General features: G+C 44.9%; 1 protein-coding gene across 2 annotated transcripts in view; it reads left to right on the top strand.

Annotated features, from left to right (window-relative positions):
• The window catches only part of GRK3 (G protein-coupled receptor kinase 3), a 63,675-nt gene extending 42,115 nt beyond the window's left edge, over positions 1-21,560 (top strand). Inside the window, exons 8-22 of one of the 2 annotated variants that reach the window (XM_086623215.1) lie at positions 345-436; positions 3,218-3,317; positions 8,618-8,696; positions 9,921-10,051; positions 10,878-10,972; positions 12,204-12,311; positions 12,901-12,967; positions 13,179-13,279; positions 14,443-14,509; positions 14,971-15,066; positions 17,534-17,696; positions 18,320-18,456; positions 18,745-18,780; positions 19,420-19,533; positions 20,077-21,560. In XM_086623215.1, the coding sequence (XP_086479341.1) occupies positions 345-436; positions 3,218-3,317; positions 8,618-8,696; positions 9,921-10,051; positions 10,878-10,972; positions 12,204-12,311; positions 12,901-12,967; positions 13,179-13,279; positions 14,443-14,509; positions 14,971-15,066; positions 17,534-17,696; positions 18,320-18,456; positions 18,745-18,780; positions 19,420-19,533; positions 20,077-20,238 (1,548 nt within the window). In that variant the 3' untranslated portion in view covers positions 20,239-21,560. The remainder of the gene's footprint in view (positions 1-344; positions 437-3,217; positions 3,318-8,617; positions 8,697-9,920; positions 10,052-10,877; positions 10,973-12,203; positions 12,312-12,900; positions 12,968-13,178; positions 13,280-14,442; positions 14,510-14,970; positions 15,067-17,533; positions 17,697-18,319; positions 18,457-18,744; positions 18,781-19,419; positions 19,534-20,076) is intronic. The other variant, XM_086623214.1, reaches the window with a different exon arrangement.
• The last annotated feature ends 281 nt before the right edge of the window (positions 21,561-21,841 follow it).

Here is a 21,841-nt window from a genome sequence, read left to right on the forward strand (position 1 = left end):
TGTTGTCCCTGGCACCCCGTGCCCGTGGTCCCTCCGCTGCCCCGCGACAGCTGGGGCTGTCCGGCAGCCCCGCTCCCGGCGCGGGCAGGGAGGCTGTTGGCACGGGCAGCGGCCGTCTGGTTTGTACTGGAGGCTGTGGTGCTCGCAAGCATGTTGGAATATAAGCAGTACGCCCCTCCTTTCCCCAAAATAATAAATGCAATATGAATTGCAGTAGTTCAGTATCTTACCACTTTCATGGATCATTTAGAACACACTGATAGATTATTTAGGTGTTTTTACAGTTAAGTTTTTTAATGCTGAAAGATGAAGTCTTTGTTTTGTTTTGTTTTTTGCATTTACAGCTGACCATGAATGATTTTAGTGTACATAGAATAATAGGAAGAGGGGGATTTGGTGAAGTGTATGGTTGCAGAAAAGCAGACACTGGAAAAATGTGAGTATATACCAACTTTATTTTAGAGGTAATTGTAAGCCATGAACTAGTAAGGAAATCCTTCCAGTCATTTCTTGCAGAATCACTGGAAAGCAGTGTCGCATTACTGTGTAGTTCTTTGTGATTAAATTTCATCCCAAGAGGTTCTGAGTTCTGGATCATCTTTAAGCCTAGTTTGCCACGTGGTCCTGTTCTGTGCTGTGCAGCGGGGCTTCAGTCGAGCAGAGCTCTTGAGCCCATCCTTCATGGAAACGCTCTTGGCAAAATCGATGGGAACTGCACACGTTTAAAATTAAGTAGGTGCTTAAATGGTTTCCTGGCTCAGAGCCTGACAGTGCAGAACGATGTTCTCGTGGAAACCGCGGTGACTGCACGAGGTGGTACCTCTGAAGGTTCCTCTTCTCGCCACGAAGTGCATCACGGAGCTGGTGCTGACGTCAGGTTGGAGGATGACGTAGGAACGTGACCTCAGTGCTCCTCCAGCTGCAGGGTCGTGCCTGGGCAGATCCTGAACAGGGTATTCCAGATGTGTGCAGTGACATACGTCTCTGCCCTGGTGAGCACGTTTCCCTGGTGGAGGCAGTGATCATCCTCGCTTCCGTTTGGAGGAACGTAGTTCCAGCGTTGAACTTCTGTGTAACAGAGCTCTTGGTGGGAACTCCAAGATCAACCCTGTGTGGTTTTTTTCTTTTTCTGGTCTTACCGTTCACACACTTCTCCTGATCATCAGATTTAAATTTCCAGGCATAATTGTCACATAATGTCCTGTTTTGAACATCTGGGCATTGATTTAACAAATTGCTCTCAATATCTATTTAATGATTTATTTACACCCCCCACCCCCTCCCACCCCGTTTCATCTTGCTCTTCTCCTAACAATTTTAGTCCAGGGACCATCCTTACACATTTCTCTTCTAAGTGAGCATGGCATGTTCGAAGTGCCCACTCTCTGTGGTTACAGCTGGCTTCGCTGGCAGTTGTGTGCGCTTGGCATCCTTGATAATAATAAACTTTGGAGCTATTAACAAGTGGAAGAATCCTTAACGTTGCTATCGTGCTCAGTATTTTTGCAGTGACCTCAAGTATTTGTATTAATGCTGTTACTAACAATGCTGCCTTTATTCTTGCTTTGGTACTTTTTTGTCCATGTACAATTCATTACTTTGTCATGTACAAAAATAAACGTTTTATTTAGCTTGGGCCACACTAAGTAGGTGTCCACCCTGAAGAGGTAGTTCTCAGGTTCCCAGTCGTTTTCTTGTCTTGAGTTTTGCTCTGGCAGGAGGTGGCTAAACCTTGGGAATAGCAAGGGAGGCAAAGGACAGTTTTTATCAGATATAAATAGAGTAAAGGGAAGTGAAATGTGGGAAAACCGACCTTTTTTTTCAAATTTGAAGCAAAACTTTAGATTAGGTTCAGTTTCTGGGTAGAGGTTTGGTTTAGTTCTTTCTTAATCCAAACCTGTTTACCCATCCCTAATCCAGATCCCGTCCACTCTAGATGGCTGCCTCTGCTGCACTTACTGCCTGCAAGGAGCTTGGGAAGCCACCCCTCGAAGGTAAACGCCATCGGTGTTGCACTAACCCACAAAGATACACCTGAGGCTTTTGGCACATCACCTCCTGCAAGGACATCTCAGTAGGGGCCAGAAGTACCGTGCAGAAAGCAGCCCCCAGGGGGAGGGGCAGCAGTGCTTTTTGAGGACGCAGCTCGCTGTAAGAACGAGATATTTGATTTCCACCAGCCTTACACGCCCCAGTCGTTCGCTTTGATCAGTGGTGTCAAAGCATAAAGCAAAGGTAGCGTGGGAAATGCTATTTATAGTCCTCGTTCACAGACTCCTCAGCAAGAGCACGTGCTGTCAGTGCATCCCTTGCGTTGGAAACGTGGGATCCCGGTGTGTTCACGCTCACTCTCCCCCCACTCACCACCCGTGCATGGCAAGGGCCGACGGGGCTTCGTCAGGGAGCGCCAGGCGAGGGTGACACAGGGCCCTGTCCCGTGCAGAGCTGGCACAGCGTAGGCAGGTGATGAGCGTTGATGCGGTGCTGTAACACGATGTTTTCCTGAGCGTGTTTTAAAGAATGGCCTAAAAATCCACAGCTGCCCACGTCCAGAAATCTTGTATGGAGGAACACCCGTGTCCTCCTCAGCTGTTCTCTAGTGGTAGGCTCACCTAACATCTTGAAAAAGTATCTACAGGCTCTTATATCCCACACTTGTGCAATGGTTGTTAGGGCAACATTCTTTTTTGACCAAAATTTTATTAATTTGCGTAATACAGATGGTAGAAGATTAAAAAAACCCAAACTTCTTGTGTATATCTGACCTTTCTTTGAGTAGAAAGAAAACTTTAAAAAAATAAATATATAAAACTCAGCGTGTGTTCAAGATATTACTTTCCTGGTAGAGCTGGAACTGTTAGAATTAAATGGAACCGTAACAGGGTCTCTGTTATTTCATTCAAACTGCAAATCCTTGCTTGCAGACATTGGGTGTAAGATATGTAATTCCTGTATCACCGTGGTCGTCTGAACGTGGAATTATTTGTTGAATCACGTTTCTCTGTTCGGAGGCTTCTGTTGAAAATGCTTTAATTGTGCAAGATTTTGGAGATTGTCTTATTTAGTCATGTAATGCTGTTTTTAGTGCCGGGTTTAAGCCTTTAAGGAGCTTGCTTACAGGGTGCTGTAAATACGCATGGCATAACTGCTCGTGAATAATACTGAGTATAGGAGGACGTTTTTTCTGGTGCTTTTTCTGAACGGTTAATATTTTCAGGTATGCAATGAAATGTTTAGATAAGAAGAGAATCAAGATGAAGCAAGGAGAAACGTTAGCCTTAAATGAAAGAATTATGCTGTCTCTTGTCAGTACAGGAGTAAGTACCATTGATTTGTTATTCTTTTTTCTTTTTTTTTTTTTTTGCATATGATATAACAGCTTCTATATATAACACATACTGCATCAATTCAGTTGTGTGACATGCAAAAGTTAATCCCCTGGAACCTTCCCCCTGATTCTAGCAGTGTGTCTGGAATAAGAATGGAAAAGGAAGCTTGCTTTTCAGTTTGGGTGCTTACAGAAACGAGCATCTCGGCTAGAGAGGCTTGAGGAGGTTCCCATTTCGTAGGTAATTCGTTACCACCCCACCTGCCTCCCCCCTTCAGATTTTTTACATATTCCTTTTATATTTGAAAATATTTATATTTGAAACTTTTCCAAAACACTATTCTGTCTTGTGGAAAAATTTCCATTCTGCTACAGTTACGCTGTACTTTCGTAGAACATAAGATGCTATTTCAGAAAAAAAGCTTCAGTTACCTGGTCGTCCTCCTTTTCCTGTGACTCTGACATTAGCTTATCCACTTTTTTCATTTTGTTTTTTCTGCACTGTAGCCGAGCACCTGTCAAGGTGTGCCATAAATCTGTTTGGTAGAAGTCTGTCTCAGGTTAGAAGTGTCAGTGATGTGCACAGAGAGCACCCCGCTGGCCGTGGTTTCGCCAGACCGTGTCTCGTTGCCTGCAGAAGTTGGGCAGCGGCCGCGGCACGTTGTGCTCAGACCGGTTCCGAGGGGGCTTTGGTGTGCCGGAGCCTTCCAAACACACCAGCCTCGCTGCACAAAACTTGAAACCAGCTCGTGTCACCATGGTTACGTGTGGTGCTGGTAAAAAGGTTCATTTTCCTCATGACTGTCGCGGCGTACGAATTAAACATTCGGTTTGCAGCTCAGCAGAAACACATCCCTTTTCCCAGCCCAGTTGAAGCAGGAGAAGGAATTGTGGTTTCGTTCTGGGCTGGTACAGCAGGAGTGCAAATAGCAGAGGATCTGCAGCGCAGGAGGATGACGGCTTTGGCTTATGAGATGCCAGAGGGCAAATCCTGCACGGTCCTCTCCGAGCCAGGAGCTGTGGCTGGCAGAGACTGGGAGAATCCTGGGTTTAGTTCTGCATACCCAGATGGATTCGTAAATACTGATTTATTTTTTTTTAAAAAATCTCCCTTGTGATGCTTTTAGCATCATGTTGTCCTTTCAGCACTTGCGCAGCATCCTCGCTGTGCTCTGTTGAACCCATCAGTCTGGTCAGGCTTCGAGGCGGCCGCCTCCCACCACAGATAGCCCAGGGTGGCCCTGCATGGCTGGTGGGTGCTGCTGCAGGAGAGCTGTCCGGGCCGTGGTGGCCCTTGTCTTCTGCAAACTTGGCTTTAGGTAAGGGAGATGTGTTTTTCAAGGCTTACATGTGGCCAGGTTGGGTGAGGCCTTGAGCAACCTGGTGTAGTGGAAGGTGTCCCTGCCCATGGCAGGGGGGTTGGAACGAGATGGTCTTTGAGATCCCTCCAACCCAAATGGTTCTGTGATTCTGTGCTAATTGCTGAACGGTGCCCTTTCGTTGGCAAGTCAATACTTTGTGAATCGGACAACACTCGGTACTCTCCAGCCTCGGGATGGCTGTGTGACACGTGCTCTTGTGCGGGTTGACACAACGGGAAAGCCAATTGTGCTTTTGGCCCTGGATCAGCTTTTGAACTTCTCTTGCTGCCCATCAGATCATTTTCCTCTGCTGTTAGAAATATCCTGGTAAGGCAAATCCCAAACTGGGAATTAAGGAAGCTACGCATCAAGGCGTTGTCATAAAGTTTATCGCTCCGAAGGAGGGACGCGGTGGTGCTTCTTGTGCCTTTCACTGGAAACTCTCCCCACCTCAGCCTTCCTCCGGAGGAGCGCAGGTGTGCACGGAGATGAAAAGTCAGTACATTTCCCTTAACACAGAGTTGTATTCACGTTTGGCTTGAGCATAACGATAGATGAAGGACTGGAAAGTATTTCTTTGTTCTTTTATCCATGAAATTAACAATTGGGATTTGCCAGTTAAACTTTGTAATCAAGTTCCCTGTTTTCACCAAAGGTAAGTCATGACTTGTCCGGAAGCATCAGGAGTCTTGAGAGCCCATCGAGTGAAGTTCTGCAGCAGAGACTAGACAAGAAATCCAGGCAAATTGGTCATAATTGTCCTGTTAACTTTAATTTGTGATTCTGTTGCTCCAGTACTGAATGTGAATCTTGGTGTCTAGCGATTCAAAGAGAAAATTGTTCACAAGGCCACTAATGGTGGAGATGGTTCTCTTACATGGCAGAGCACAGCGAGTCATTTAGCAACAGAAAAGCAAGACAGACCATTTGGGGTTTTTTTGTTAAGGATTATCAGCTCATTAGAGTGTGACTTCTTTAGATTCTCAGAAATTTGAAAGAGAGTTCGAAAAGAGAAATTTTGTACAAAATGCTGTCTGTTTGGGTTGGATACATCCGCTGGTGCAAGAGAGACTGGAGAGTTTTGAAAATGCAGAATTGAGTAGGTTTGAAAATGGTAGAATAAGGTAATTCATTCCATTCCTGACTATAAGCCACTAGTTCGAACGGCGCGTGCCTGCCCCAGTGACAGGATTTACTGGAACCAAATGGAACCAGTAAGTTAATCATAGCACCATTAGTCATTTAACTGGGAATCCAGATGTCAGCAGCATACATAATAACAGCTGTGCGGATTACACACACATTTGTGTAATCATTTTTGTTAATCCACCTAAAATTTTGGCATTTGCAACTACTTCTTGAGCGGGGAGCTCCCGCCGTCGAGCGCGTCGGGGCCGCGTAACGTAACGTGTCGCATCCTCCCAGCTCACGGTGTGACACTCTGCTGGTTTGTGTTTCCCCTCTGCAAGGTGCAGGTCCTGTCTTCCTCTCCCATAGAGGCTGGAAGGCTGGAAACACGTTTTGAAATTCTTCAAAGATAGCATAGTAGAGGAAATATTTTACTTTCTGTTAAAAGAAAAAAGAAATATTTGTTTTCTGTAATACACAATATTTACCTAATGTTCAAAATCTGGAACGTCGACACCATGGCTGCTGGTGGGCTGTATAAAAACAGTCTGCCAAAAGGTGCTGTTTGGGGAAGGAAGTGGTTCTTTAATAAATCTTTCCCTGGTGGGAAGCAGTCGTCTGTTGCGGGACCAGCGGCCGTGCAGGGCTGCTGCGGCTTCTCTCGTTCTGAACAAAGGAGCTGTCTTACGGAGCCCTTTTTGGGATAATGTGACTAAAGGCTGGATTCAGGATTCCCAAGGGGTGATAAATGCAAGGTACAGCAAAAGTGGACAAGACCCAACAGTAAAACATCTTGAGATCAATAATCAAGCCGTTTTTTCCCCGAGAAGAACAGGTTCTTTGTTTTCACGTGTACCGAGATTTGTAGGAGTCCAAATTTCGCTCAAAGAAATGGGATCTGTTCCCAAATCTTGGTGTTCCCGTGAAGGACCGTCTGTGGGAATGGCAGGTCACAGCTGGCTGTGCCCGGCGGTGACTTTCCCATCTTTTTGCGCGAGATCCGTCGGGACAGAGCTGCCCTTTGGCTGGAAGTGCTGCCCAGCTGCCCCGTGCCCTGGGCACGCTGTTCACCTGTTTGCTGCCGTTTCTGCACTCCTGCTCTGAGTTTCCTGGGCTACAGGAAACAGTCAGAATCCAGGATTTCCTTCTAAATCATTGTTAGCGTGCTAATGTCTTTAAAATACTACATTCCTACAAATTTTTGTAGGTGGGTTTTTTTTTTTCCCCCTTCCATGTGATTTATTACCAGAAATTTGTCTTCTGCAATTGTTTGGACTTAATCCAGGATTGTTTGGATGTAAGGAACTGTTTCCAAATTATTCTTAATTCACACATTGTTGTCGCACTGTTGCTTATTTTTTTTCAGAGCAGAAGCTTGACTGCAGCAGAGTATTACTCTCTCGGGAAATTTGCTTTATTGCTTTATGTTTCATTTAAAAAAAAAATACCTATAGGGGTTTTTTATTTTTATGCTGGAAAACACTCTTTTGGAGTGGTTTCTGTATGAGAAAAATAGCACAATGCTACAATTTCTTCTCTCTGTTAAACAATGAGAAAATTAGGAAGGCTTACACAAAAATGAATTATGCATCGCATTTACACTTGCAGATTTCTTTTCTTTTAGAAATTGGTTCCATAAAAATCTCGGCATATTGTGTTCTGGGACAGAAAAATAAAAAGGTGTTTCTATGTATGGTTTTTAAATTCTAACACTAAATCCTTCCGGATGATTCAATTGCTTTGAGGTTTTAGGAGACCTGCTTGGGGACACTTCTGAATTACTCAGTTGATTCAGAAAATTAAGTTAATAATTCTGCTAAAGCTTTTTTCTGAGGTTAAGTGGTAACTACGAGAGCCCGCAGTTCTGAGCAAGGCAGAGTTTCTAAGGAGAGGTGGTATCTTTTGTTAGATGCCATGTTGCCCACAGTCTCCTTATTCCTAGGACCGTTTAGCAATCAGGCGTTTTTGTGTGTGTTTCTGCAGGGCGCTCCCGCCGCGTGCCCGCCTTCGGCAGAGGTGCCTTTGGAGTTCGTATTTGCAACGTACAGTTGGGTTTGAACAGCACTGCAGGATCAGTCCAAGCAGTGTGGGGTTACAGTCCAGTCCATAAAGCTTCCTCTTTCCATGAGGGTGCTGCGGCACTGGCACAGGTTGCCCAGAGAAGCTGTGGCTGCCCCATCCCTGGCAGTGTTCAAGGCCAGGTTGGATGAGGCTTTGGGCAACCTGGTGTAGTGGAGGGTGTCCCTGCCCATGGCAGGGGGGTTGGAACTGGATGGTCTTGAATGTCCCTTCCAGCCCAAACCATTCTCTGATTCTGCGTGACTCAGTGTCTTGATCGGTGTTCCGACGGCTGAACGTTCGCCGTGCAATGGTGGGACATAGTGCACATCCTTTACACTTCATGAGAACAGCTTCATTTTTGTTTCTGAGCTGGCCTAAAGCTGGTTAGCTTTGCTGTATCTTTCATTTAAATCTGGTGCATAGTCAGGTAAATATTTTTAGAATATTTCTCGCTGCTGTAGTTGCAAGTCTTTAGAAGACAACGATGCTGCCTGCAATTTTTTAAGCCTTTGGCTCCTCATAGCTTTTTTTTTATTTTTGTATTGAAATGAGATAGCAAAATCTAAGATCTCTAAACTGTCAGTGAAACGTCAGAGTATGATGATCAGTACACAGATTGCTTTAGAAAATTGTCATGAATATTGGCAAATATCACAGGAAAAATATCATGTGTATTTTTAGCTTCTCTAAGTAGCACTTTGCTTATTGCCTGAGATGAACTCTGCTCCTTTCCTTCTAGGACTGTCCTTTTATAGTGTGTATGACCTATGCCTTCCACACCCCTGACAAACTCTGTTTCATTCTGGACCTGATGAATGGTAAGCAAGGCTCACGCGGATGATGGTAATGTTACAGAAATGTTGGCAGGAGGCCTCGCTGAGATCATAAGGAGAATGAGGGGGAAATGATGGGAGGTGCGAAGCATCGCCCTGCGAGCAGGAGGGGTGAACTGATCTAAACCAGGGAGTGTGCAGAACAGACTGGAAAACCTCTGTTGCCTTATAACATATTGAAATAAAGTTCTGGAAGGGCCTGCTAGGCTGGAGGCTTAAGGGAATGATGGTCACGTGGAGAAATGTGTGAGGAGATGAGGGGCACAGCTTTCAGAATAAGCATGGAAAGAGCTGCTGTGAAGAGCCCTGCAAACCAAATAGATGGGGGAAACATTCCTCAAAGGAACGAAATTGTACCTGGAAGCCTTAGCATAACTCCCAGGAGAAGACACAGAGAGACAAGTTGGTGGAGTTTAGAGCAGACCTGCAGTGCTCTTGCTTGCTGAGGATGCTCAGCGCCTGCGGGACTTGGGCTCGGACTCCGGCCGCGGTGCTGCCCTGAGCGCTGAACATTTGGGCACGTCTGCACCTGCCGTGGTGCAAAGCTGGGAATTTGGGTGAGAAACAGAGCTCATGTCCTCTGAGTAGCAGAGACTGGCTTTGGTGTTTCGCCAGGGAAGAGTCTCATTAAAATCCAAACTGTAGGTCGAATTCAACTGACTGGTTGATTATTTTAAATCCGTAGCTTAATCAGAAGCAGTTTTCTAGGAATATTCACAAGTTGATGTGTGAATGGTGTGGATCAACTCCCAGAGTGACACTGTATCGTGTCTGTTCTTTGATTAGGAAAGGGTGAAAACATCCCCAGCCTGAATGTCTGAGCATTTTGGCCCAGATGACCTCTCGAGGTCCCTCCCAGCCGGGGCTGTTGGTGTGCTGATGCGTTCAGCTCCCCGGAAGCCTGTGGATGGGACTGTTTCACTTGCTGTGGAAATCCTTTGAGTTAAGACTCAGTTACTGGCTTAGTCACTGAATGCAAATGTCTGTGACGTACATCTATTTTTAAAATGGAGTTTCAGATTGATCAAATTTATTTCTTCACTTTCTCAGGTATTTTGTCACCATGTGTACTCACTCTCTGGGTTCCTGTGTGCTCCACAGGTTATAAGAACCTACAAACGCTGCGCTGTCCCCCCTACATCACACTGTCTGCTCGTGAGGCAGGGTGTCACTGTTCTTTTGATTGCATCTCAATTCTTCTCATTTTAGGAGGAGATTTGCACTACCACCTCTCCCAGCACGGAGTGTTTTCTGAAAAAGAAATGAGGTTTTATGCTACTGAGATCATCCTGGGCTTAGAACACATGCACAATCGCTTTGTTGTGTACAGAGACCTGAAGGTAATTGTGAACTTGGTGACTGCATTCGCAGAGGTGGTTGTTAGAGAGCAGCAAACAATCCAGAGACACCGATAAGTTCAATGAATTATCTTACCTGAAACCTTTTCTTGGGGAAGATACAGTTTGTTTGTTTATCTTTGGCTGATTTTCTAGTGGTTCTTCAGCATAGTTCTAATCTGTGCTGTTATCCACAGGCCTGGGAGATGCTTTCTTGGGGGTCAAAATAAATCCTGTGCAGTGTTACCCATCTCACTTACCATCTTAATGATGCTGTTAGTTTAGAGCGTACTATATTTCTGAGAGCCCTGAAGAGGAGCATGTGTTTTGGGAGACTAATAGGAAGAGAGTCACTCAGGAGACCTTCACTGACCTTTGGGCAGTTGAGGGCTGCTCCCAGATAGGTGTCCGTGAGCCAGGTGACAACAAAAGTGGGGAAAAAAATCTGCACAGAGTGTAGATTGCAAGTAGAGGATGCAAGAGCCACACACAGAGCCTTCTGTGAAAGAACCAAAAGCAATATGGACTTGAGGCCAAAATGGATTTATTTTTTTGGGTGCTTTCTGTTTCAAACCTTGCCTGGTTTTTCTTTGCTGTTATTTGTCAGTATTTCATAATCTCCTCTGGAGTCGATGGTGGTGCTCTGTTAGAATGTAGATTTTATCTAGAAAGTGTCTGTTACATTGACATTTCAAAAAAAAAAAAAAAAAAAGGCAAATTACCAATTACCAGAGAGTATTGATGTTTGAGTTTCTGTGTTCTGAGAATTTGTGTCTGTCTCAGCTGGAGAAGCCCAGGCAGTAACCTCGCTGTGTCTGTGCGTTTCTAGCCTGCCAATATCTTGTTGGATGAACACGGGCACGTGAGGATATCGGACCTCGGGCTGGCTTGTGACTTCTCCAAGAAGAAGCCACACGCTAGCGTGTGAGTATCGCGCACGGGAGCTTTGCTGCACGTGCAGTTGTGGCTGAGCACGTCCTTTATGTGTCTTTATAACTTAACTTTGCCTGAAAGGAAGAGTCACACTCGTGTGGCACAGGCTTGCTTCCTAACCCGATGCTCTAATAAGGTTTTTCAGTCTCCTCTTTCTGTTCCCAGCACAGTTGTAGCAGCTGATGTGTAGGCATGGCTGGGAGATGGTGACACATTATTGCCAGATGATTCACTGTTCGGGGAAGATAAGAACCTGACTGAGTTAAAGTACCAGATTGTTTTAATTGTCCTAAACAGATAATTAAATATTCTGAAACTGACTGAAAAACAGGATTTATTGTGCCTTTCTCTTTCTGAACCTTTGTAGAACTGGAGGCAAGTTGTGTTCCTTTCTGCCTTTTGGCATCAGGTCGTAACTGGGATCCGAATTTCTTGGGTTGTGTGTGGGCTCCATGTCTTATCTCACACGTTTTGTTCTTAGGTCCTCGTTGGCCCTGATTTAGTCTCAGGATTTATGCAAAAAGGAAAGCTTCATCCTGTCATATCTAAAAAGATTTGCAGTTCAGTAGCTTTGAACGTACGAGATTTTTCAAGATTACATCAAGGGTACAAGCAGTACCTGGTGACTGCTTTCTAGGGGTGCCCATCGGTGACTTTGGGAGGAGGTGTCCTGGTGGCTGCTTCACTTTTCAAATCCAGCACATAGGTGTCAGCTGGAAGGAGACAGGTGGGACACACGGAGAGAGCACAGTCCAGCTCTGCTCGCCCCATTCCTGGGGCCGTGGGTTGGGCTGGGGCCATCTGGGCTGAAATATCAGGAGCCCTGACTGTGTCCTGACATCTGTCTGTCCTGAAAGCCAAGTGGACAGGATGCTCAACCTTTCCACCTCTCTTTTGTGTTCCACTCTTAGCCAGAAGGCTACTTACTGACCCCTGCACTGATTCTGCTAAATCTTACTGTGGCTGCTTCAGTCTGCCTAATCATTTCTCTTGGTCTAAGAGAACGTGTTTTAAGGTATTTCCTCAGTAGATGTGCACAAACAGAACATGCATATGTATGTATAGCCAAAGAAAAAGCCAAATAAAATCATGTTTAAAATAATTAATTTTAAATCAGGCTGCCTTATTGAGAAAACACTGCTGTTTTTAGAAAAAATCTTTTTTTTTTTCTTCAATAATAGTTTTGGTTGTAATCAAGATTTTGTCTCTTTCTGCTTCTCAGAGGTACCCATGGATACATGGCTCCCGAGGTGCTCCAGAAGGGAACAGCGTACGACAGCAGTGCAGACTGGTTCTCACTGGGCTGCATGCTCTTCAAACTTCTGAGAGGGTCAGTGACCTTCCATGTCCCGTGGGCTTTTTTCATCTGGGCCTCATCATTGTCTGTCCCTTGGAGTACTGATACGTAACGTATTACCTGTTCTCTGAAATCAGTGCATTTTAGAATAAAGCAACCTTCCACGCGCCTTTATCTGGAGTAACTAGACCAGATTTCCCTGAGTTTGATAATCCTCGTGGATGCCTGTGTCAGTCATTGCGTGGCTGCTTTGCAAAGTGTCCACTTCTCTTGGAATTTGGTTTTGATGCCCACCTCATGCAATTGTCCTGGAAACAGGATAAACTTTCTTGCGAAGTGGTGCAGCTCTGTGTGGTAAGAAAAGAAAACAAAGTTGTAAGAGCTCAAACACTGATACTTTTGAGGCAGCTGGTAGCCGCAGTACGCTCGTGTGTAAAGTCTCATTTTTCGTTGTACGTGCTCCATGGTTTACTACTTGGTGTATTGTTCTGCAGGACAGGATTGATGAGGTGGAAGAGTGGGACTCAAAGGATGCTGTGCTCTTTCCTGGGGTTGCCACAGCTGGCATAACCTGATACGTTAACGGCTTTACATTTATTAGTGCATTTTGTTTTTTCTGCAGTCACAGTCCTTTCAGACAGCACAAAACCAAAGATAAGCACGAGATCGACCGGATGACGCTCACCGTGGTAAGGAGCTGCTGCACTTCATTCCCCGTGTTCAGTAAACTCCTGTTCCTCTAAAAACGGAGCTTATAGCCCGCTTTCTGAGGAAGCTGTGTTTGCACATGGAAGAGTTGTTTGCAAACACTGCTGAAGAAAAGCTGCTCTCCTTTGTGGGGAGAACAGATCACACTGTTTCTGTAACTAAATGTCTCTTTTTGTACTTCATTTTTCGTAGAACGTGGAGCTGCCGGAATCGTTTTCTCCTGAGCTGAAGTCCCTTTTGGAAGGGCTCCTGCAGCGGGATGTTAGCAAGAGACTTGGGTGCCAAGGGAGAAGGTAGGTGTTGTCTTCTCCTTGGACCGCTGCCTTTAAAAATTTCCACTTCTCTGTAAATGGGTGAATTCATTTCAAGTGAAAAATCTGCTTCCTGTTATGGTGATTTTAGTTTTGGAAAGAGAACATTAAGAAGTGCTGTTGCATGGGATTGCATTTCAGCTTCCTTTGGTTTGGACAAATTTTTGGACAATTCCTGTCATTATAGACTTCCCCCGAGTTCTCTGCCGTCATGCGTACCTTGTTTGTACTTTTCATCCCTCTGTTATTTCTGTGTTTTTGCCTGATCTGTTTTGCTATGAAGTCATATTACTTTACCTATTCAGACCTACTGAGAGCTAAAATTTATTGCTTGTATTGGAGCTGGAATCATATGAACATATTAGACAAAAAAAAAAAACCCAACAACAACCCACAGAAAGCTGTGAATGCTTGCTTCATTCTGGGTTGCCTCTGTTTCCAGAAACACCTCTTTCATTTCATGATTCTAAGGAAAAGGGCATCTTTTTGTTTGCTGACTACAAACCACTACTTGCTCCTGCCAAGCTTACCTTGCTTGTAGCTGCTAACTGAAATTGTCGTTATCACCTATTTAAAAAGCCAGCGTGTGCCTCCTGCCAGACTGGGAGAGAAAACTGTGAGTAGATAACTGTTGAGAAGCCCGTGGGGAGGTGTGATACCTGCTAATTGATAGTCACACCCGAGACTGGGGCTGGCTGTGAGATGCTGAGGGGTTTTCTTATCATGGAGCCCTCCGTGGCAACGACTTGAGATAGGGCCACGGCTCAGAAGCAATCAAGAGTAGTGGCTTATTTTGCCATAAAATGTGTGTAATGTGAAATGGAGTGGAGTAAGGTCGTTACTTAGAAGTAGCATCTGGGACCTGACAATGGATGAGTATTGTTTGTTCTTGGCAGGGATGGAATACCAGAGCAAAGCAGGAGTGATGCCTCACCAGACCTACAGCACCATTGCCAGTGTTTCCAGATTAAAGTCTTCTCTTCTGTTGTTTCCTTAGGAAGACCTTTTTTTTTTCCTCTTGAAAAAAAGTGCATTTTTCTGATGTTTTCAAGTGATGGAAATGTGACCTTTGAAAGCTTTGTATTTCTCAAATAGATTTGAAAAGCCCCTTCATTTTGTTGACTTCAGTTACTTTTATTTTGCAGTGCACAAGAAGTGAAAGAACATCCTTTCTTCAAAGGCATTGATTGGCAGCAAGTCTATTTACAAAAGGTAAAGGATTAAGGATAGTAACCTTAGCTTACTTGGTAAAGCAGGACAAAGAAAATAAGCCTGAACAGGTGATGGACAGAAAACTTCAGGGCTCCAGCCCCCAGCACATGTACTCACTTGCACGAATATGTGGAGAATCGTGGATGAAAACTGCTGTATATTCATTACTACGAGTCCTCTCGCTCAGTAGTACTGAATTATTACTCTTTCAGGGTCAAACGACTGCATGGTTTCTTCTGCTTAGCTGTCTCTAAGCTGTAGGGATTTTTTCCCCAGAATTTCTGGAGGACCTTTTATTAGAGGAGTGGAAAACCTCTATGGATTGAAGTTTAACTTCAAGGGATATACCGTTGCACAGTCATGTCATTTATGCAAAAATCAAAAAGTCTGTTTATATCTACAGAATGGATTTAAATAACATCCATTAAATTGTCTTTAATTATGCTCCTTTTAATTTCTAGTATCCTCCACCATTGATTCCTCCCCGGGGAGAAGTAAATGCAGCAGATGCTTTTGATATTGGGTCGTTTGACGAAGAGGACACTAAAGGCATTAAGGTACACAACTAGAAATGAGAGGTAGAGAGTGGTGCTGGGACTGCTGGGCTTCACTTTTCACGTGTATGTGCCACTCCTTTGCTTCGGGGGCTACTGAATGTGCAAGGAATTGCTTTCGAGTTTGGAAATTTAATCCATGCTGTTACGAAGAGGTAGCTTGGGCTGGTTGGCTGCTTTGTTGTTGGTTGCCAAGTCCTTATGTTTTATTTTTTAGATTGACTGAAACCTACCTTCCTATCAAAAGTTTTATATGATAAAGCAAATGTTTCAAATGGTCAGACAACTTTTGGGAAATCCTCAGATTTTCAAGAATACTTAATGGTTTGTAATTTTAAAAATTGTAATTTGTTTCTGGTAGCTTGGATAAATTGAACTAAACCTGATTTTAGTAGTATTATGGTCACAGAGTGCAGTGAGAAACTCTTATAAATGATAAACTGTATATTAATGGTAGCAACTTTATAAGTTAGAAATGCGATAAAAGAGACTTTCAGGTTCTGATATTAACTGAAATCTAATGAAACAGAGGAAAAAAATGAGAATTTAAAGCTGCTGGCCCATTTCTGACTTGCATGAAGGTGGGGTGATGTACCCTGCGTGTTCATCCCCCCTTCTGAAGCCTCCCTGGTACTTTGAGACGAGGTGAATCACGAATCAGTCCTTGGCTTGGGTCTGTCCCATTCCTTACTTTCATCGTACGTCTCTCCAGTAGATCAAACTTTGCTCTTGGTATTACAGGAGTGAGTCTGGAGAGAAACTAATCACTCTCAACTTTATAAGCAAAAAACCACGTTAGCTGCTCACTGTGCCTAAAAGGGAACTTGTGTGTCACCTGCTGTGACTGCAGAAGTTGGCACAGAACAGATTTTTACGTGTTTAAAGAGAAACGCAGAGAACCCAAGGTGTTCTTCACGCCAAAAGATTCCACACCATCAGTTAGTCTGAGAGGATTCCAGTTTCCTGCAATTCTGGAATGCTGTGATTCGGAGGAACGTTTTGCAAGGAGGAACCAGGTGGTCTTTTTATTTCTTGAGGGGATCAGCTCTTCTCAGCGACGCCCGTAATTCGTACGGCCAGCTCGCTTGCACGCAGCCTTCGTTCAGGCTGCCTGCAGGACTGATTTATTCTTCACCGTGAGTCGGCGAGGGCTGCCACGTGCAGCCACTGCGCTCTGCACCTTCTCTGGGATGTCACAGTCTTTTAGAAGGGACTGAATAACGGGTGCCTCGGAGTCAGCTGCCGGCGGAGCTTCCCTTAGGCTGTCCGGAGCTGTCTGCCCGTGAGGATGCCGCTTTGGAGAGCCTTCCTCTGCTCCGTGGCCCCTGCGGGTGATGTTTGTGCTGCAAGGAACACGTGTTCTTTGGGGTTACGAACGGGAAGGCCAACAGTTGGATGCTGGTGGCTTTCCCGTCGGACTCGGATGCCGTCAGGAGTCCCTGTAAGCCGCTGGGTGCAGAATTGCAGAGAAATCTTCTGCCTTCAGATCCAGCCGGTGTTTTCCTGCTGCGATACAGCTACTGGGCTCTGAAAAGGAGGAGAGCACCGATCCTGGAGCTGCAGAAGGAGGATGGAGCAAGGCTCTGCCGTCCTGCTCCCACATCCGCAGCGTGCCGCGGCGGCGGCTGGGTTTGCTCTGGCAGCGCCGTGCCTGCCCTTCCCTCGGGATCTGCCTTCCCGGGCGCTCGGCCGCGGCGGGAGCGGAGCCAGCCCTGCCCAGGGCAGTCCCACGGCGAGGGATGCCTCGGCCCTGCTCTCTGAAAAAAGGTCTGTTCTCTACTGCTCGACAGAAACTGGAGCAGCGGAGGGGCGGCTGTACAGAGTTTCGACTCATTCCCAAACAAAACCCTTTAATAACGTTATTAAAAAAACATTGATCGCTTTTTGTACTGCATCAAAGTGCCTTCTGGCTAAACCCAAAATATGACTGTGTCAAGCAGCAAACAGTCCTTCCTGGAGATCCAGCAATTTCAGTCTCCTTCAGTGCAATTCAATTAAGTTAAGGATTAGGGGAGAAAAGAATCTATCTAACAGGAAAACTGAGGTCTGCATCGTGCACTGCTGAATTTTGAAGACTAATTATTAAGAATGTAAAATTAAGCTGTGGAAGCATGGAAGGCATCGTTGCGTGAAAAGCATCTTTTCATTTAATCGTGGAGTTTTTGTGCTGAGACAGTTTTTAACACGATTAGACGTTTGTTAGCGCTGATTGTGCAACAAAGTAAGGCTTTTAGAGCCATCAAACCAAACAAGTTTTGAACAGGTGGCTTGTTCTCTGTATATAAATGAGTATCTTTGCTTCAGGTAGTATCTGTGATTTCTTTTGTTTGTACCTCTCTGTTCTGGTAAGGTTAGAGTTCACTATATCTTTTAAAATAGTACTGTTATGCGGGTAACTGTTAACTACCGGGGATAAGAACAGTAAAAGTTATTAAAATGTTGGGTTTTTATGTTGTTTTTCTCTTGCAAGTTGCTTGATAGTGACCAGGAATTATATAAGAACTTCCCTCTGGTAATATCGGAGCGTTGGCAGCAAGAAGTAGCAGAAACTGTTTATGATGCAGTAAACGCAGACACAGATAAAATTGAGGCCAGAAAAAGGGCTAAAAATAAGCAGCTTGGCCACGAGGAAGGTAATCTGTCAACTACGCTTCTCTCCATCTTTTGCTGCTAGATAGTAACTCATGTGTTTGAAGTTCCACACTCCAGACTCCCATATTACTGTCAGTCACTGGGTAATTGTCAGATTTCATTTAGACAGTGTCGCGTTTCTTAAGATGCTTCTTAATGTTTTGAAGTGCTGTGTGATGACATAATGTTTTGGCAAATCTTTTGTGCTCTCTTTGAAAGTACAGCCTTTCGTGTTTTTTTTTTTTGTTTGTTTTTGGTGTACGTGGGATTTGATTTCCTGACAAAGAAGGCAGGAAAGAGAGCGTGAGGTCCTCTACAGCAAACTCGACTCGTTTGCGTGAGGGTTGTTGCGCCACAAGCTCTGAGCTCTGGGTACCAGTGTACGATTCTTTTAGCAGTTAATAAGATGGCTTTTTAAGGACCAAATGCTGTCCTTGGTTACTCAATGCAGCCGCATCAGCTCACGAAATTAAGGCAGAATTGGCTCTGTGTGTGCACATAGAAGCACCGTCGTGAGGCCAGTGAGGGCTCGTGGCGTCGCGCTGGTCCGGGGCCGTGTCCTTTCTCAACGGAGCATCTTCAGGCGGTCCCTCGTTTTGCATACTGACCTCTCCTCTCGTTACAGATTATGCACTGGGGAAGGATTGCATTATGCATGGATACATGCTGAAACTGGGGAACCCCTTCTTGACTCAGTGGCAACGCCGTTACTTTTACCTCTTCCCAAACCGGCTTGAATGGCGAGGAGAAGGAGAGTCACGGGTAAGTGAGGTTCCTCGAGAGAGCAGCAGCTTCCGAGGGCGTTGGAAGGCAGGTGGAGGTTGAGGCAAATCTGAGAACTCGTACTCGGACATACCTGCCATGGAAGTGGAGTTTTGTCCAAGTAAATGATGAGTGGATTTGAGTAACTTATCTTGAGTATCGCTCTAGTTAATGGGTAGCTACGCTGCATTGAGGAAACATAAAGTTGACTTGAGAAACCTGTTTACTTTGTTTTGTTACGTTTTTAAAGGAATTTGGTAGTAGTTCATGGTGTTGTTTTTCGTTTAGGACCTCTGGACTATTTATACAAAAAAACATAAGCTGGTAAGGTCATAAATGCTATAGCATTTTATTTCAAGAAAAATGCTATAGTAACCTTAGTTTAGTCCAGCTGTGATCTTGTGCTAGGCAGATCATTTGTATAATTAGTTAGGTAGGGTTTTGGAATTTCAAAACATTGTTCTCCTCTGACAGTCTATAGGGAAAGCTTTTCTGCACATCGTTGTTTGCTTTTTTGTAAGTATGTAGTGCTTAAATATTCCCTGTCAGCTCTTTGAAATAGTCAGTAAGATTGTCCTTTTTTATTTTTTTTTTTAACAGTGGTAATACTTGGAAAATATATGAAATTATATGCAACTCTCTTGAGGGACACTAGTGAATATTTTGTTTGTAGACACACCTATTTGTAGATTCTTACTTCATGCTGTCATTACTGGCTTTCGTAGCTCATGTTCCATTGTCTCTGTTGAAGCAACCAAGCCCCTTGCCAAATCTCTCTCTTACCTTATCATCTATCTTTAGTTCATGACCCAGTCTTCAGAAATAAAGAAACGTTTGTGTAGTGACTGTTGGTGTTCATAATTTGATTTGTGTGGGTAGTCCAGAAAAATTAGATGCTGGCTTTATTTGATGGGCAACAGTTTTTTTTCAAATCGTCTCTCTGCTTTTTTGCCAATGCCACAGCAAAACCTGCTGACAATGGAACAAATAGTGTCTGTTGAAGAAACGCAAATTAAAGATAAGAAATGCATCTTACTGAGAATTAAAGGAGGAAAACAGTTTGTCCTGCAGTGTGAGGTGAGACGCTTCTTTTTCAGTAACTGTGAATCAGATTGTTTTACATATGATATAATAATTGGAAAGTTTCTCAGGGCCTCCCATGACAAAGTGCACTTTGTGAAGCACAGCTGAACCTGAGCAGAACGGGGAAGTTCTTATCGCACTGGAGTTGGGAAAGCAGGAAACCTGCAGCTGTGCCAGTTTCTGTCCCGGATTTCAATGGTCTTTGGGCCAAAACGAGTTCAGTTTAATAAATAGCTAAAAACTGCAGAACCTCTCAACCTACATGGGCTTCGAAGGGCTGTTGGCACGTGCCTCGGTGCAGGTGGCTGATGGCAGCTGACGCGTTCGCGAGGGAGGAATTTCCAAACGTTTTGCCCGGCTGTGGTTGCTGCCGCCTCGCCTGGCATCGGCGGGGTGACGGAGGAGCAAAGGTGTCGGTGTCCAAAGTTACTTGTTCCTTTGGAAAATTAAAATCAGTTGCTTAAAGTGCTGTCTAAGAGAGAAGACGCTACTGGCAGTTTACTATGAAGTGCCAAACTACTTGTGTATCTCTTTCAGAGTGACCCAGAGTTTGTTCAGTGGAAAAAAGAGCTGACAGAAGCTTTTACTGAGGCCCAGAGGTTGCTGCGTCGGGCTCCAAAGTTTCTCAATAAATCTCGCTCAACAGTTGTGGAGCTTTCCAAACCCCCGCTCAGCCACAGGAATAGCAACGGGCTGTAGGAGAAACAGAACAAAGTTCCCTTAGGGAGAGCTACTTCGTGGACATGTTGAGTTTCACAGAATCCTTACGAATTACTTTGTGCAATCCTGGACGCGGGATGTGCTTCGAAGAGGAAGAATTAGATGTTTACAGCGTGAGATAACGTCAGAACTCTGTCTCTGGAGGTTGTGAAGACTGGAACAGTGGCAAGTGAATTCGTGCTCCTGCAGCGGTGGAAATCCCCAAGCGAGAGGCTGCGTGTTGCTCCCACGCGTTCCCGCACCCTCGCGGTGTCCGGAGCGTGGTCCGTCACTTGGAACTACTGATGGAAGGAAGAGACTCGTTTCCTCTGCAATACCCTCGTTTGGTGGAACCCAGCCTGGAGACCGAGGTGGGCACCGCCGGCCAGGATGGGGCTGGTGCGGGCGATGCCAACAGACGCCTCGGCTGCGGGAGGAGCTGCCGACTTGCCGTGTTGGATAACCTTTAATCTGTCGTGTTGCCGTGTCCTTTCCGACCATTACTGCTGACTCTATAGTAACCTTTCTCCATACTGCTGGTGATCAACAGCGTGACTCTTATGCACTTCAGAGTACCGAATTCTAACTGTCCTGTGGTTTAAATGTTGTTGCTACTTCATGGAAACGTTGAACTCAAATTATTCACTTGGTTTGTTGTACTCACTAATAGTAGCTACCACCGTTTTGCTTCTTCTACGTATATGCAGTACCATAACTGACACAATAGAGTAATAATTGGTGAAGAGGAATTTATGGTAGCTTCATCTAGTGCTCCGTTGTATAAATTGACTATTTTAGCACAGTTTTTAAAGAGCAGATTCCTTTTGACAAGTTTACAGCGAACATAAAGACAGTTCTTTTCCATTTCAGGTCAACGGCACTTTTTAAAAATTAAAAAGAGATTATTTGAATCCAGTGCATTCTAGTGCATGTCCTGGGTTAAAATGGCTGGGTACCTCGGTACGTATTCTGGATCACTCTTCGCTTACGGGACTCGTGGATCCTTCTCTGTTGTGCACAAAACCATGAAGCAGGTGTGTTCTCAGAGCGTAGATATCCCAGGCTTTCCCTGCAGCTGAGCGCGGGAGCTCCGTGCGCACATCACATGGCTCGGCTTGCAAAAGGATTTTTCGTTTTCTTTATTTCTAGAGAGTTCAAACTGTCCACATTGAGAACAGTCTGAGAGTACCGAGGATGGAACTGACAAAACAAGCTGATCGAATGCCAGGTTTATATTAATTCTACTTGAGATATGGTCATGTCATGCGGAAACTCTTGCTCAAGTGCAGATATAATCTCGTAACTGTTAGACAGCTGTAAGCCTGTGAAGTCAGCCTTCCCTGGTTGTTGTGATGCTGTGTAAGAGAGAGGTCAGGGCCGAGCTGGAGCTTCTTTCTGATTCAGTGAACACCTTGGAGAACGTTTTCTGCCCAGTTACGGTGGTACAACTCTCATGGTCCCAAAAGACGGTGGGAATTGCATCTGTGTAAATGGGAACAGAAGCTGTGCCAGCAGCGTGCCCCGTGCAGCGGTGTGCCCCGCTTGTCCGGCGTGTGTGCTGACAGATACCTGCAGAGTGCTAGACCTGGTTCCTCGTAGAAAA

This window comes from Tauraco erythrolophus, chromosome 19 (assembly GCF_009769465.1).
Source record: "Tauraco erythrolophus isolate bTauEry1 chromosome 19, bTauEry1.pri, whole genome shotgun sequence".
NCBI classification, from domain to species: domain Eukaryota; kingdom Metazoa; phylum Chordata; class Aves; order Musophagiformes; family Musophagidae; genus Tauraco; species Tauraco erythrolophus.